This window comes from Polypterus senegalus, chromosome 14 (assembly GCF_016835505.1).
Source record: "Polypterus senegalus isolate Bchr_013 chromosome 14, ASM1683550v1, whole genome shotgun sequence".
Classification (NCBI taxonomy): Eukaryota; Metazoa; Chordata; class Cladistia; order Polypteriformes; family Polypteridae; genus Polypterus; species Polypterus senegalus.
Genome location: NC_053167.1, coordinates 125,810,990 through 125,827,169, shown reverse-complemented (window position 1 = coordinate 125,827,169; position 16,180 = coordinate 125,810,990). Strand labels below are relative to the sequence as shown.

Genomic DNA, 16,180 nt, shown 5'->3' with positions numbered 1-16,180 from the left:
AACAGAGCCGTAAGTCAGCCAAGGATTGGTTTTGCAGTATATACCTCGAGTTTTATAGGCTTTGTCTCCTTTGGAGTGCAGGCCACAAAGCCTGCTCCTTGAAATTTTGAATGTCAAGCCAGTGCTTTGAAAATGAAGCCTCATTCTGAAGATGATGTCTTCTTTTAAGGTTCATAAGCCCTGCAAATGTATAACAGCAATGGCACTGCCCCAGCTTTGCAAAATTATAATAAGAATAAGAATGAAATTAAACACATATGATGTAATCATTAACCTCAGAAGCAGCAGAATTTTGACCGAATAATGTGAACTATAGAGGGTGACATGGGAGACAAAATAAATGTCAAGCACATTATGAGGGATTTTGGCTGATCTGTATGCCAATGCCATCTAAACTTCAACAAAGACAGTCATTAATAGCTATGTACGACTAATTCTGTATAAAAATGTATAATGTCACATGCAGCTGAAATCTGAGATGGTAGGAATGACCGCAAAATGACCAAGAGCCTAGTTTCACCCCTTACTTTCACCCTTCCGCAGTTGTGATTACTAAAGTCTTTAACATGAGTCTGAACCTCCTGATACTACCTTAAGGCTCCTCGGACATCAAAACCCCCCAAACTATTAAAAAAAAAAAAGGCTTTGGACTATGCTAATTAGGAGGGTGGAAAAGCTTAAAGAACACTCAGAATCTCCAAAATAATCAGAGGCAGGAAGAGAACTGTCAAACTACTAGATCCAAAATAAGAAAATAAGTATATTTAACAAATCTTCAAAATGAATAATCAAAAGCGAAAAACGGATATGCTTAACCTCTTTTGTGTTAGCCCAACTGTCTCTTGGGCAATGGCATAGATGGGTTTTGCATAAGTGTTATACCCGAGGATTACTTGGGCTATAAATGTGCCAACTGTGCTAGTACCAAGCATTACTCGGGCAACGGTATAGGCGTGTCTCACATAAGCATCAGGCCTGTAATCAGAATATAAGTTTATATGTTTAATATGTCACTGTGCTCTGTACATAAAATATTTTATAGATCTGCTTCTTCTCATATGTACAGCTAAAGGCCAGATTTAGCACACACGGGCTTATCATTTAGAACTGCTCGGCAAGCATTAGAAGACACGAAAGGGACAACTACGAAAATGGGCTTTGTACTATTTCTGTGTGACAGAGTCAGCATGAAATGTAATCCTCTCTTTGCCTTGTTTGGAATGGCATGATTTACAGAGAGAGAGAGAGAGATTACTGTTATTTGTATCATTATGAGGTGTGATCAAAAAATGCGGTGAATGTTTTAAAAAGAAACGTTTATTGCAGTAAAAGATTTACAACTACTAGTCACCCTCAAAATACTTCAAACGCACTTACCCCAATGCTCCTGCCATTTTGCGAAGCAGTTTTGGAAGTTTTCTTTCGAGAGTGTCTTTAGTTGGGCTGTCATGGCTTCCTGGATGTCCTCAATGGATTGAAATCGTTTGCCATTCATGGTCATTTTCAATTTAGGGAAGAGCCAGAAGTCGCACGGTGCCAGATCTGGTGAATAAGGTGGATGTGGACACAGCGTAATGTTTTTATTCAACAGAAAGTGTCGTATTAGAAGGGGTGTGTGACAAGGAGCGTTGTCATGATGAAGAATGAAACCATTTCAACATTTTCCTCGGTTATTGATGTTGAAGGATGTCCTGATAATTTCTAGTCTTCAACCGAGTCAGATCCAATACGAAATCGATCATACCACTTGTAAACAGTCTTAATTGTCGGTGCAGTGTCGCCATAAACCGATTTTAACATCTGATGGTTTCCTGAGCTTTTTGTAATTTGAAACAAAATTTCATGTTAACGCTTTGCTCGTTATCCACTATTAACGACAAACGTGAAAAACGCTCAACAGTGGCTCACAAATGACTGACAGTATCAAACAAGCTGAAACTTTTTAAAAACTAGGTTCTAGGATGGACGTGTCAGAGCCGGCATTGAATTGTTTTGCGTTGCTCTTGGATGGTGTTCTGCATCAACATTCAAAATACTTTTTGATCAAACCTCGTATTATACTTTCTACACTTCAGACTCTGTATTTTTAGTGTTTTGCACACTTTACAGTAGAAAGATGAGTTTTAATAAAAATGTCAATTTTCAAGGCAACAAATGCAGTACCTTTTATGTTTTTTTGAGAGAAAATGTAATGCTAAGGGGGTTACCATAAATCTTAATCCTCAAAACAAGTTCAATTTCAGTAATCAGAAAAACAAAAAAAAAAAACAAATCCAAAATGATAGCACTAGCAGAAAAATCCATGAAATCAAACTGAACCAGAGCTCACAAGACACCAGTGATCCCACTAGAGACACAACAACTCAGCTCTGAACCGATAGGCTGAAGGCGGGTCCATAGCTGTGATGTTACTGGGGCACCGCCCCCTGAGGTTAAGAAACAAGGCAGGAAATATATTAAAAGAGAATACACATGGCTCAGAAATGTAGCAAATCCAATTTAACTAAACAATATTAATCAAAGCAATTTAAGAGAAAACAAAAACAATTTTTTAGTGAATTATCAACAGACAAACACAAAATGACTGAATAAAAACAAAATAAACTACAGCCAGGGGTAAAATTCTGGCCATGACATAAAACACCTACACTTCAACAAATCTTACCCAACCCATAAAACTCCTAAATAAGTCTACCTTTTTCTCTTTGTTGGTGTCCTGGTCACTCTTGGCAGCGTCCAGATCTGTCACCCCCCGGTTGAAATCATCGATGGTACTGTCTGGTAAGGGGGCTTCCTCAGCATCGATGTCGGTTTCTTCCAAGACAGTTTTCTCTGCACCGGTCAGCTGGCGAGCTAATGGGCATAGAATGTATGGCGTGAAATCACTAGACTGAGTATTTACAACAAAGAGTAAAAGTAACTAATGTGTTATAACGTGGTATGATAAAGCAGGTAGGCCTGCAAATGCATAATAATAAAGGCTCAGGCAAATAATATTAACTTTAAACGGCGTGCATTTGTCCAAGTGGTAAAGTGTTTTCCCCCCAAGATAAGGTAATTCATCTTGAATGAATACACCGGAACCTTTCAAACATTTTGCTTTCTTTCAAATTTTTGGTGATTCTTATAGGCAGCTTCACGCTGAACACATGAATTTGGAGAAACACGACATTAACTTTTATTGAATTTAGTGTGTTTAAACACTTAATGATACTGACACACTGTAGAGTTTAAATGAGCTAAAAATGTTTCTCCGTTAATTTGTATTTGCACTCAATATCTGATGCTTTTCATTTCATTTTCCAACAAGAAAGAAGAAGAATCTCAACAAGAACAGGTCATTCAGCCCAACAAAGCTCGCTAATCCAGTTAATTCTTCTAAAATAACAGGGATCAATCAGTCAGTTGTTTTCCAACCTGCTATATCCTAACTACAGGGTCAAAGGGGTCTGCTGGAGTCAATCCCAGTCAACACAGGGCGCAAGGCAGGAAACAAACCCCGGGCAGGGCGCCAGTCCACCGCAGGGGATGAATCAGTTTAGGCTAATTTATGTGTATATAGCGAGTACGACAGTGTAAAAAGAAATGGACCAGTGAAAAGTGGACACTGGGGAAATGGTCACATAAATCACACCAGTAGTCTCAAATGCTGTGCCCTAACATTGAGGGGCATTGCTGTGCTTTCTTCATGGGGTCGGATGGGCTGTTCCGCCATTATAAAGTCTGTTAATCACCTCCATCCAAAAGCTTCTGCTTTGTCACCTGGGAAACCTTGTAGTAAAAATACTTGTAGGAGATCACGACGGAGATGTGAAATGATGTGACTTTCATGTCAATGTCAACTTTATTTATATAGCACATTTAAAACAACATAGGAATGCTGTGGCCAAAGTGCTTTACAATAAAAGAATAAAAGCAAAACATACAATTCATGAATAACAAACAGAAATAAAATAAATGAACATAAATAAAATAAGTAATATAATAGAAATAATGTTACATAATCATAATGAGGAAACCATCAGTATTACTGAAGGTCACAGAATGCAAGTGAATAGAAATGAGTCTTTAATCTCGTTTGAATCGTAGACGACTCCTTTATGTGATGAGGTTACAGAGTTCCACAGGCGAGGAGCAGCAGCTGTAAAGCCCTGTCTGTCCCCATTAGTTTGACACTCGGTATGAGGGACAACGAGAGACAACTGACCAGAAGATCTAAGCACTCTGGATGGCTGGTGTAAAGCACACAATTCAGATGAATAGGCAGGAGCACACCCATGTAAAGATTTAAAAACTAGCAGCAAGGTTTTAAAATCAATTTGAAAACTGACAGGCAGCCAGTGTAAAGAAGCTAATATTGGAGAAACAGAATCAGACTTCCTTGCCCCAACCAGAAAGCGAGCGGCAGCATTCTGGACCAACTGTAACCTGCGTATCAGGGATTTGCTAATCCCAGAATACAGCGAGTTGCAGTAATCAAGGCGAGAAAAGATAAAAGCGTGAGTAGCTTTCTCAAGATTCCTAGAAGATAAAAAAGGCTTGATCTTACCTAATAGACAAAGCTGGAAAAAGCAACTCTTGACTACAGAATTAACTTGTTGCTCAAAAGAGAGGTTACTGTCAAAGATAACACCAAGACTGCAGACTTGAGGTTTGCAAAAGACAGAGAAAGAGCCGAGAAGTCCAAGACCAATTTGACTTTAGCTGATGGACCCGCTATAAGCACCTCTGTTTTATTTTGATTCAGATCAAGAAAATTATTAGCCATCCAGGATCTTAGTTCAGAAAGGCGGTTGTGCAGTTGATTTATTGCAGAGTTGCAGTCAGGAATATAAATCTGTGTATCCTCAGCATAGCAGTGAAAAGAAATGTTAAATTTCCTAAAAATAGCTCCAGTAGCATGAAGGTATATAGAGAATAAGAAAGGACCCAAAATGGATCTCTGAGGAACACCACATTTAAGAGGAGCAATCAAAACTATCCACTTTCCCATGGTGCCACATCCACTTTACAGACTACCAACAAGCTGATACATTCTACAGTCTTTTTTTCCACCATTTTGGTCACTTGGTCACTACCTGTATGCATAGTAGAGGCCTTGTACATTTTAAGCTTTAAGACAGCAACTGCTATGGCACTGCAAAAGAGACACTAGCTAAAAAACAGACTAAAAGCTGGCTTCTCACCCTGAACTGCACTTCAGAAAAAAAAGACCACCTTCATTACCTGGAACGCTTGCTTCATTGTTGTTCTTCTCACTGTCTCCATCTTCCTGCCCATCGGCATTCTGTTGGGTATGCTGCAAACTTAGCTTGTGGCACACTTCAAAAGCCTGGCCCACCGTACGCACAATACGCATGGCTTGACTCTGAAAGGCAAACAAGAGAAGATCAAAAGTTATAATGTGCCGACCAGCAGCAGCTCACGTGACACTGGGGAACCGAGGGGAAGACATGGAGTGCATGCAAATGTATGATGGGACTAGCAAAACACTAGCAGCAGTAGTAAGAGCCCAACTGCCAGGGGCCACTGAGAAAATGAACCTGTGAAGTGAGCTGAAGACAACAAGCTTAAAACAGAGAATAGGAGAGGGACAGATAGATAGATAGATAGATAGATAGATAGATAGATAGATAGATAGATAGATAGATAGATAGATAGATTCAAAAATCATTATATTACATAGGTAAATAGATAGTGAAACACAAGTCTGACAAAATGATAGATTAAAATGATATACTGTATATACAGATATAGTGTATAGTGAAAGACACTTTTAAAAAAATACACATATATGAATTTTATCTATCTATGACAAGTATATATAAAAAGTCCTATACTAGATACTGTAGATAAAAAAAGCCCTATATAAAACAGACAGATACAAAAGGCATTGAAAGACATAGATAGGTAGACAGATAGTAAAAGACATTGTATAAGGCAGATAAACAGATAGAAAATGAAATTATATAAACATGAAAGGCAAAATTAGAACAGGAATGACAAAAGGCAAATATATTAGAAAATCACTATATTAAAGGAACAGATAGGAAAGACACAAAATATGACAGTTACACAGATTGTGAAAGACATCATGATAGATAGATAGATAGATAGATAGATAGATAGATAGATAGATAGATAGATAGATAGATAGATAGATAGATAGATATGAAAGGCACTATATACATTATGACAGTTTTTACAGAAAAATGTTATAAATTAACTGCTGAATCATCAGATGACTATTAGAGTAGCATAAGACAACACCACATTGCACACAGTGTGTCACTAAGTCATTTTCCCTGCTATTGCTGGCTCAAGTTAACCTTTATAATGGGGCATTGTCTCTGGTGACTGTTCAGTAGACGGATTGGGAGAGCATGGGGGGTCATGAGGTCCCTAGAAAGTGGTGTGTGGCCCTTCTGATATCTTTGCAAAAGGACGAAGGTGCGAGTCTTTAAAGTCCTGGTGCTTTCTGTCTTGCTATATGGTTGTGAGACATGGACGCTATCCATTGACCTGAGATAAAGACTGGACTCCTTTGGCACTGTGTCTCTTTGGAGAATCCTTGGGTACCGCTGGTTTGACTTTGTGTTGCTCATGGAGTCCTGAATGAGGCCCATTACCTACATGTGTGAGTGTCAGTTACAGCTCTATGGCCATGTAGCGCAATTCCCCGAGGGTGATCTGGCTTAAAGGATAATCATTGGTAAGGACTAGAGTGGCTGGACCATGCCAAGGGCATGCTGTGGCAGATAAATGGTCATTTCTAGAGGGTGGGACAAGACTGCATGTGTGCCTGAGGGGATGCCAACCAGGATCCTGAGCTGTTTCGTCCTTTGGTTGGTGCGTCATCTGCTGTACCAGTGCCTGCTCCCCAACCTGACCTGACCTGTTGTGCATGACACTAGTGCCGATGTGCAGTGCCTACTTTGGGAACAGCCTGTATTTGCACAATTTTCTTTCAATAACTTCTTAAACACTCAACACTGATGGCAAATCTGAAGGGTGCGGCTCAGTAAAAAAAAAAAAATAAATAAATAAACAAGAACAACCTTAACATGGTTGATGCCCCGCCCCTAAAATGTAACCAATTGGTGATTTCCCTCCTGTATTGATTCTTGGAAAACCACATCAATCATTAGTTGTGGCAGAGGCACTCTCATATTCCAAGATCCTCCGTTTCAGCAAAAAAAAAAACAAAAGCTAAAATGAAGTCAGCTCTCAATTGTAGACAATGCAGTTTACAAGCTCAAGTCCCTCTGAACAGAAGCAGAACAACTGAGAGTTTTGTCTGAGTGATCGACTGCTTTCCGCGCTGAACACAGCAGATGCATCATGTAAAGTGTCCACCAGGGATAAACACGTCAGGAAGACGGACGCCCTGATTTACTCAACTATTTCATTTAGCCACTTGACTTTGGAGTTTAAGACAAAATGACACCTGATATTGAAAATTCTCAGCAGCTCTGTAGAGGTTGGCCAAATTTGGAAAGGATGTCTTTATTTTTTTCTTGTGTGATTAATTTCCTGGCTCTGTATTTGCAAGGACAACAGCACTAAGAGAGAGACTTCATCTGTATTCAGTTTAATCATTGTTGGCCATTTCTGCATTTGCATTTCCTCACAGGCCCTGTGATTTATGCGCCTATATTAAATATGCAACAATACCTCACTGGCATAATAAAGCAGCTCAACACAACGCTTTATATAACACTTTGAGGGAATTCTAAGCATTAAGTAGTTGGGTCCAGGAAGCCACCTTGGTGTTAGAGGGACATGGAATAGAAATGTGTGCCACCCTTTAATGGGACAACAGTTCTGCACTTGAATGAGCCCCCTAGCGGCACACCACATCTCTTTCAGTGAGCATCTCTGAACCAGTAGAAGAGTTTAAGAACCAGTCACTTCAAGCAAGAAGATACGGTGTACTGCACAGAAACTCCGACTGGAAGTGAGTGGAGCGGTTGTGGATTTAGGGAAGATGGGGTATAAGGAGTTGATGGGGGTGAAGAGATGAAGACAAAGTGCTGATACGGGAATGGGTGAGGTCATGAAAGAAAGAAGAACGAAGAACGAAGGGATAATGGCTAAGGAAAAGATATGAAAGAGGAGTAGGTGATGGCGAAGTGAGGATAGTATAAATTAAACAGGATGGTAGGATGATGAGGGAGTAGAAGGAGGTGATGGTGCACAGAAGGATGGTTCCTGCTAGGTGGCAGAGACTATGGGGTTGGCGGTTGTACGAGTTCTAGGGGGAGAGAGTGAATCCAGCAGAGAGCGTTAGTTCCCTGTGAATGAGCTCTTTCATGATTGTGGCATGTTACGTAACCCAAATCTATAGAGATGCAAAATAAAAGGCGTTACCCCTCCCTAGTGATATGGTGGCAAGAAATCACGCAAGAGAAATAACTTAGCTTTGTTTAATGTCAGCTTACGTTGCATAACAGACAAAGGAACCCAATGACAAAACCCAGTCCGGGAGTGGGGGCCCGAGATGTTGAGTCTGTTGATGTTCGCCGGTGCAGTGGAAGGCATTTTCAGGATCGCATGACGATATCTCCAATCCACCCGTCGGCTTCAAAGATGTGCTTGGCTGCTTTCCAAGGCTTCATATTGTTTTCTCCATGTGAAGGCCCCCACTTAGGTGAACATGCAATTCCAAACAAGGCAACGTGGACACAGTTTCATGCCGACTTTGACAGACAGAACAAAGTATACAGAAATTCTCAGTCTGACTGCACGTTTTCCAGATGTTGTAATCTGTCTTATAGTACACTGCTTGCCTTGAACCCCTGTGCTGGCTCTGTGTCAGCTGTGCATGTGAATAGAAAAAAACAGATGTATAAGACAGATTTGCACCGAGCACTGTGACATATTAAAGTTATGCTCTTATTACAGAGAGGTAACTGGTTGCGGTGAATGGGGTTTCTGCATTGGAGATCAGGGCTTTGATTGGTTTAGGGCAGTGGTTCCCAGGGCACCGCAAAATATCACAAAATTTTCATAATTTTATTGCCATTTTCTATTCATAGTGATAAGACGTCACATCGGGCGGACCTGGTTCAAACCAGTAACTCTCTTAGTATTAACTGTTTGCGGAAGTGCCTACAAATGGTTACAAGATGGCGCTTTACAATAATTACATTTCTCGATTGTTTAAGTAGTTTGTCAAACTTCTCGGTACTTCGTGTTCGTATATAAATAGCTGTTGGTTTCACGCGGTCTTAGTGTTGAATTAGTTTTCGGAGACTGTATCAACTGTATATTGTTGTGATTAAGTCAAGTGAAGTTTTTGAAGTATTTCTTCTCGTATGTATTTTTAAAAATGGATCGGTTTTTACTAAACAGTAATACATTGTAAAAGTATCGCTGCTGGTGCTAAGGCTCAAGACTTGTTCGAGATACTTGATACTTTTATATCTGAAAATAATTTGATGATGGTGCTCGTTCTGTGTGTCTGGCTGATTGCAGGCACTTATTGAAGCAAAGCCCCTGACGCACTTCATCCCTCAGATCCCTAGGGAGGACTCCTTCACGATCGTACCCACTCTCCCATTCAGTGGGCACGATCTGTCCCATGAGCAACCTTCGCTTGTCCCGGGACCCCTGAGCGTGCTGACTGCTCCCATTCATGCTGGCTGGCTGGCTCGTCCTCTTTTTCGCCCCAATGCTGCACCCTTGCTCTCCGAGCCTTTTTCCTTTCCTTTCCGTCTCTATTTTTTCCCTCTCCTTCTGTGCCGGCCCATTCTTATATGCCTCCGTTGGCGCAGCATCTCAACCGCGCACCGCAGAAATCCAATTAAGCAATTGAGAACGATCGCCCCCTTAGGTGCAGGTGCGACTTGCCCCAGTTACTCCATCAACTCCCAAGGAGACTGACACAGCGAAAGGATTACTTAAAAGCCGGCAATCTTTCGTAGCCGTGGACCTGCTGCACCACAATCCCACTAATTATGATTAGTTGAATTTGTTCAATTACATTTTTCTGTGATCTTAAATATGTGTTTTATTTATTTTTAACTTAACCATCCATCCATCCATCCATCCACTCTCTTCCGCTTATCCGAGGTCGGGTCGCGGGGTAGCAGCTTAAGCAGAGAGGCCCAGACTTCCCTCTCCCGCCACTTCTTCCAGCTCTTCCGGGAGAATCCCAAGGCGTTCCCAGGCCAGCCAGGAGACATAGTCCCTCCAGCGTGTCCTGGGTCTTCCCCGGGGCCTCATCCCGGTTGGACGTTACTTAACCGTTTAATGAAAAAAAAATAATGACTATTTTGCAAATTAGATTGGATGGGCGGTGCGCCTTGGGAAAACCTGGATTCAGCAAGGACGCCGAGAATCAACAAAGTTTGGGAACCACTGGTTTAGGGTTCCAGTGAGTTGGTGGACTGGATGGTTTTCCATGAAAGACGGGTGATCAGTTGCAGTGGATGAGTTTCTGCTTATTGGCAGAGACTATGGGGTTGTTGGAGGTGTATGAGTTCTAGGGGGAGAGAGGTGATTGTTTGTGGTAAACGTTTTCTGCAATGGTGGGCTCGGAAGAAAGGGGGCATCAGTTTGAGTGGACGGTTTCTGCTCGTTGGCAGAGACTATGGGGTTGGAGGTGTATGAGTTCTAGGGGGAAAGAGGTGAGCGATTGTGGGGGTTTGATTGGTTTTGGGTTCCAGCAAGTGGTTGCAGCAGATGGTTTCAGTGGGGAGGTGGGCGGTGGTGATCTGATGCAGTGGGAGGTTTTGTGGGGTTGAGTGGTTTGGCGTTCATGGACCCCCGGGTGACAGGCTCCACCACGGATTATGGGATTTTTTTCACTTTGCTCATAACACATCCATTTTCTAACCTGCTAATCCAGTTCAGGTTTGTGGGAGCTGGTGGCCAAGTTGGAAGCACATCCACAGATCCTGGATGTGGCAGCAGTCCATCAAATATGAGATGTGGGGAAAAGAACAGAAGTATCTGAATAGAAATCCAGCAATATGGAAGCGTTCAAGGCATCTTGGGCCCCTTCTTCAAGCAAGATGTAAGAGTTGCCTCAAAAGCCTGCATATTATAATCTTTCTAGTTAGCCAATAAAAGATGTCATTCTGCTTAACTTCTCACCACATCCATAATGGCTGACACGGTACAACACCCCAGTACTAATAGAAATCCAGGAAGACTTGGGAGAAATGCGCCAATTTCACACAGGCAGGACATCAGTGAGACAACAGTGCTACACTGTGCCATCCACAGTCAGCTTTACGATTTAAATCAGGACGTGCAAATCCTTCAAAAGAGGCCTTCTGCCGGTAGTTTATCTTTTACTTGTATGAAAGCTCCTCATAAAAGATGCCATTTTGTCAACTGGTATGCACGCTGACATGACGCTTGTCATTTCACAAATCAATTTTAGAAACAAATGCAAAAGTAGAACAAAACAAACTGAGGAGCATCGTAACTCACGGCAGAACGTCAACTGCCTGCTGATTCAACACACGCCAATTAATTCACTTGGCGCCTGCCCTCCTTCCCAACTTGAGATGCTTTCATTTGGAATCTACGGACGGAGCAAAGCCAGCCGTTCCACGTGTGAAAAATGAAAGAACTGCAGGCAGGCAGGCAGTAAACCCACACGCTCATCCGGTGAGCAATTAGAGCAGCAGATGCCATCTCTTATACTCACAGCAACTCAAGGAGGAAGCGGCGAATTCAGTAGAAACGAGCCAGAGAATTGCATGAGGATGGATGGCGTGCGGCCCAGAAGACGTCGTGGTCACCTGACTCGACTCACCTTCTTCTTGGACTTGAACACGTTGCATCGGAACACATTGGTTGCTCCATCCCTGGCAATGTAACTAAAAATCTTCAGGTCCTGAGAATCATGCGATACGTAGAAAATCCTAAAGATGAAAAAGGAAAAAAAAATATAATTAAGAAAACTTGTTACTTTACACTGGGAGATCAATATGGATGCCAGTGCGCACCCAAGGACCTAATAAGCTACTGGGAAAGGATTAACTCCACATTTGGAAATCAGAATAAAACCGAGACTTATTTGTATTAAAAATACTAAAAAGTTTTCCAAATTCAAATGATGCAAATAAGGAAACTGTTCTTCTTTAATTTCTTATTTTTATTTTCTTTTCCCGAATGAATTTTACATTTCCAACATATCCCACTTTGTGAACTTTCCAGCGATTTTCAGTCATGGCCATCATTAGCCGCGTTTCCAACAATCTCCTTAATGCACATTTTAAAATTGCAAATTAAAAAAATAAAATAAATGGGAATAGACATACGTGAAGGTCAGAAAACAAAAAACCTCTTGATATTAACAAAACAACTTATATGTTCGCTTGAGGTGGCGATTCGACAAAACGATAATTCACAAAAACGCAATGGAAAACGCATTGAGGTCACATGACACAACGTGACAAACAAAATATGGTGTGCTCAGACGAGGAGACTGAAATGTTCCTAAAATTAGTGCAAAAACAAAAAACACAAATTACATCCATTTGAGACTCAAACAACAAAGAAATGCGATTATTTATAAGGAGCTTGCAGCAGACAGGAGTTGAGACGGGTTCAGACTCAATTAGTTGCTGAATGAATGCTTACATATCACACTCTGATTGGTTAAAATACTAAAGGTGTTTTATCAGAGAGCACAAGCAGCCTAAAATAAAAGTCTTTCTCTGTTATATCCTTGGAACTCAATAGCTCTTGAATTCAGCTCTTATTCTGCTATGCCAACTCTATACGTGCCAACAAGCAAGTCTTACTGGGCGCACGAAAGAACGGCTATATTGACCAGTTTTTGAACCATCCCCACCCCGGGGGATATTTAGCTTGATTACTTGACCATTTCAGCCGTCTCTACATGACACTAGGAAAACAAATGCTTATACAGATCACTGTGTATTGCCAACCAAAATACTTAACTACTGTTACCTCTAAATGATTCTCTCCCAAGGCTGTGATGGGACATTTAGGACTTTAATGACCACAGAGAGTCAGGACCTCGGCTTTAAGTCTCATGGAAAGGACAGTGTTTACGGCACAGTGTCCCCGTCACTGCACTGGGGCATTGGAATCCACATTGAGACCACAGGGTAAGAGCCCCCTACTGGCCTCACCAGCACCTCTTCTACCAGCAACACAAGCTTTTCCTAGACAGTCTAACATCTAAGTATTGGCCAGGTCTGAACATGCTTAGCTGCAGGTGGCCGACCTCTTCAGAAGTGCATGTGGCGTGGCTGCTGGCACAATGTAATTAGCAGACGGTTTATACAGTGTGTCATGATCCGGGCTGAATTTTAGGGCCTTATGGCCTTTTCCATGTAACTACATGCCATTTGGCATAATCATCGTTAGAGTCGCATCCTGTGTTTCTAGGGAAGTGGTCTCTGGGGTCATGACCTCTGGTTTATCTGAACAATGGGATAAGAGGTCAGTGTTTGCATCAAGCTTTATCAGATCTGTGGGTAAATCCTTTAAACATGAAAAGAAACCCTCTCTTAGCCACTGACGTTCATGTCTTGCCTGGTGTTTGACTTGGATTCTTGCCTCTCATCCGGGTTTCAGTTCCCTCGTTTACATTTTATTTGTTTTGCCTTTTGCATACTTCACCTGATTTGTCTCAAAAGATTAGTTATCTGTTTCCGAGATTTCCTGTCAAAGGACAAAAAAATTGGATGTTTTGGGTAATTCATAATTTGGGTAACAAGTGTGAAACTTTGCTTTTAATGTACTTAGCTTAAAACTGAGCCCACCCCTTCATACTGGGGACAAATGTTCAATCTATCTATCTATTATATAGTGCCTTGCATTTCTATATATGTTATATAGTGCCTATCATACTCCACCTATCTATCCATCTGTTATATATTGCCTTTTATACTCTATTATATCTTATAGTGCCTTTCACATGTATATTTATCTATCTATCATATAGTGCCTTTCACATCTATCTATCAACATATCTTAGTGCCTTTCACATCTATCTATCTATCTGTTATATAGTGCCTTTCACATCTATCTATCTATCTGTTATACAGTGCCTTTCACATCTGTCTATCTGTTATATTGTGCCTTTCAAATCTATCAACATATCTTAGTGCCTTTCACACCTATCTATCTATCATTATATAGTGCCTTTCACATCTATCTATTTATCTATCTATTATATAGTGCCTTTCATATCTGTCTATCTATCTGTAATATAGTGCACTTTCATACTCTAACAATCTGTCTTACAGTGACTTTCAAATCTATCTATCTGTTATATTATTCTTCTGGTCTTTTTTCACTCCATCTGCTCTGCATAACAGAAACCAGGGCGACCACCATAGAAAGTTCTCCATGAGTATCCTAGTGATGCCTACTGTTGTACGTGTCCAAGTAATCAGACTGGTCTCTTTGATATATTTTGATATGATAAATTAAAGTAACAGGCAGACAGAAAATCAGCAGGTTAACAGAAAATATGAAATATCAGGTGAAAAATCAAGCTAAAGTGAGAGGTTGACAGAGACAACAAGAAATTTACAGGATACATCGAGAGGTCAACAGAAAAAAAAAATAAAACAGTGACCTGAAATGTTAAGAGATGAACAGATAAACAGAATGATGGACACAGATGAGGCACAGATCACCAGACACATTGAGAAAGAGACAAAGATAGAAAGTTCAAGCCTGACAAACACAAGGAAATCGTAGAGAAACCAAGAAACTGACAGGCACAGGGAGATCGATAGGCAGAGAACAGCAGACACATCAGACAGAAATAATGACAGAACAACAGAAAAACAGGGAGATGGGTAGGAAAAAAGAGAGATCAACAGACATATTGAGACAAGCAAAAGAAAAACCAAGAGATTTACAAAACATCAAAAAAAAAATTGACAGAAAAACAGAGACATCAATAGAAAAAAATGAAAAACTGACAAAATTATCAATGAGCATGGAAAATAGAAATTAAATAAGAATGTATGTATTAGCATAAATAGACACAAAAGTAATTAACAGCTTCTGAAGCATTAGATTGAGTATAAATTAGACATGTCAAGCAAATAGAGACATTAGTCATATTGCATTTTTTAGTTAAGCTTGAAGCAAAATGACCAATATTGGGAAACTTAGAAAGATAGAGCAGGAAGAAAATAACGTACAGAAACTACCACGAGGACAAAAGAATGGGGAATAAGAACACCTGTTGTTTGAAGGCCAGGAAGCAAGGAATGATACCAATGACGAAATACCGAAAATGTTGATGGTCATGGTAGACACGTGAAAAACCAGCTGCAGAAGGGAGTCAGGAGATGATAATGATTCCCATGAAAACGTGGGAAGCCAGCAAGCCAGCTGGAGTAGTGAGTCAGAATAGACAGCAAAGGCATTGTTTCAAGCGAGGTCAGGATGATAGGGGATCCGAGTTCGCTTCCCGGGTCCTCCCTGCATGGAGTTTGCATGTTCTCCCCGTGTCTACGTGGGTTTCCTCCCACAGTCCAAAGACATGCAGGTTAGGTGGATTGGCGATTCTAAATTGTCCCTGGTGTGTGCGTGTGTGTGTCCTGCGGTGGGTTGGCACCCTGCCCGGGATTGGTTCCTGCCTCGTGCCCTGTGTTGGCTGGAATTGGCTCCAGCAGACCTCCGTGACCCTGTGTTCGGATTCAGCGGGTTGGAAAATGGATGGATGGATGGTAAAGCACATAGAAGTCAGTCACGTTGCCGAACACGAGGAGTTACAACAGAAGTGAGCACAGACACTCAGGCTGAAAAACCTGGCACAGCTACCAAAGGGCTGCAGTCGACTCTTAAAGAAGCCTTAAAGAGAGGTAGGCTGTACCCAGGTAACGTTAGTAACGTTAGGACTGTAAACCGGCGTAGGGTTATTGTAGTTGTTTGAATAGAAAATAATCAATGTCTGTTTTAGTGAGGAGTACATTATATTTATAGCCTGATAAATGGACATACTTAGAACACATTTTCAAACTTTCCAAATTTATTACATCTTTACTTCATTTGGGCTGTAAAAACAATCCCAAATGCGGTAGTCCCGAGCATTAACCAGGCAACTGTATGGACGTTTCTTCTTCTCTCACCTATAGGCAATCCTAGTAATAATGACTTCTCATAAAAAACCAAAAAAACAAACAAGTTTTTAGCAGCCAGGTGTTGCACGATCTTGATAGTGATA

At 41.0% G+C, this 16,180-nt stretch overlaps 1 protein-coding gene across 1 annotated transcript in view; it reads right to left on the bottom strand.

Moving 5' to 3' along the window:
- Positions 1-16,180, bottom strand: part of LOC120515242 (carboxyl-terminal PDZ ligand of neuronal nitric oxide synthase protein-like) — a 260,263-nt gene that overhangs the window by 102,013 nt on the left and 142,070 nt on the right. The window contains exons 3-5 of the mRNA XM_039736062.1: positions 11,771-11,879; positions 5,227-5,368; positions 2,696-2,853 (exon numbers count right to left, since the gene is read on the bottom strand). Coding sequence (XP_039591996.1) covers positions 2,696-2,853; positions 5,227-5,368; positions 11,771-11,879 — 409 coding nt within the window. The remainder of the gene's footprint in view (positions 1-2,695; positions 2,854-5,226; positions 5,369-11,770; positions 11,880-16,180) is intronic.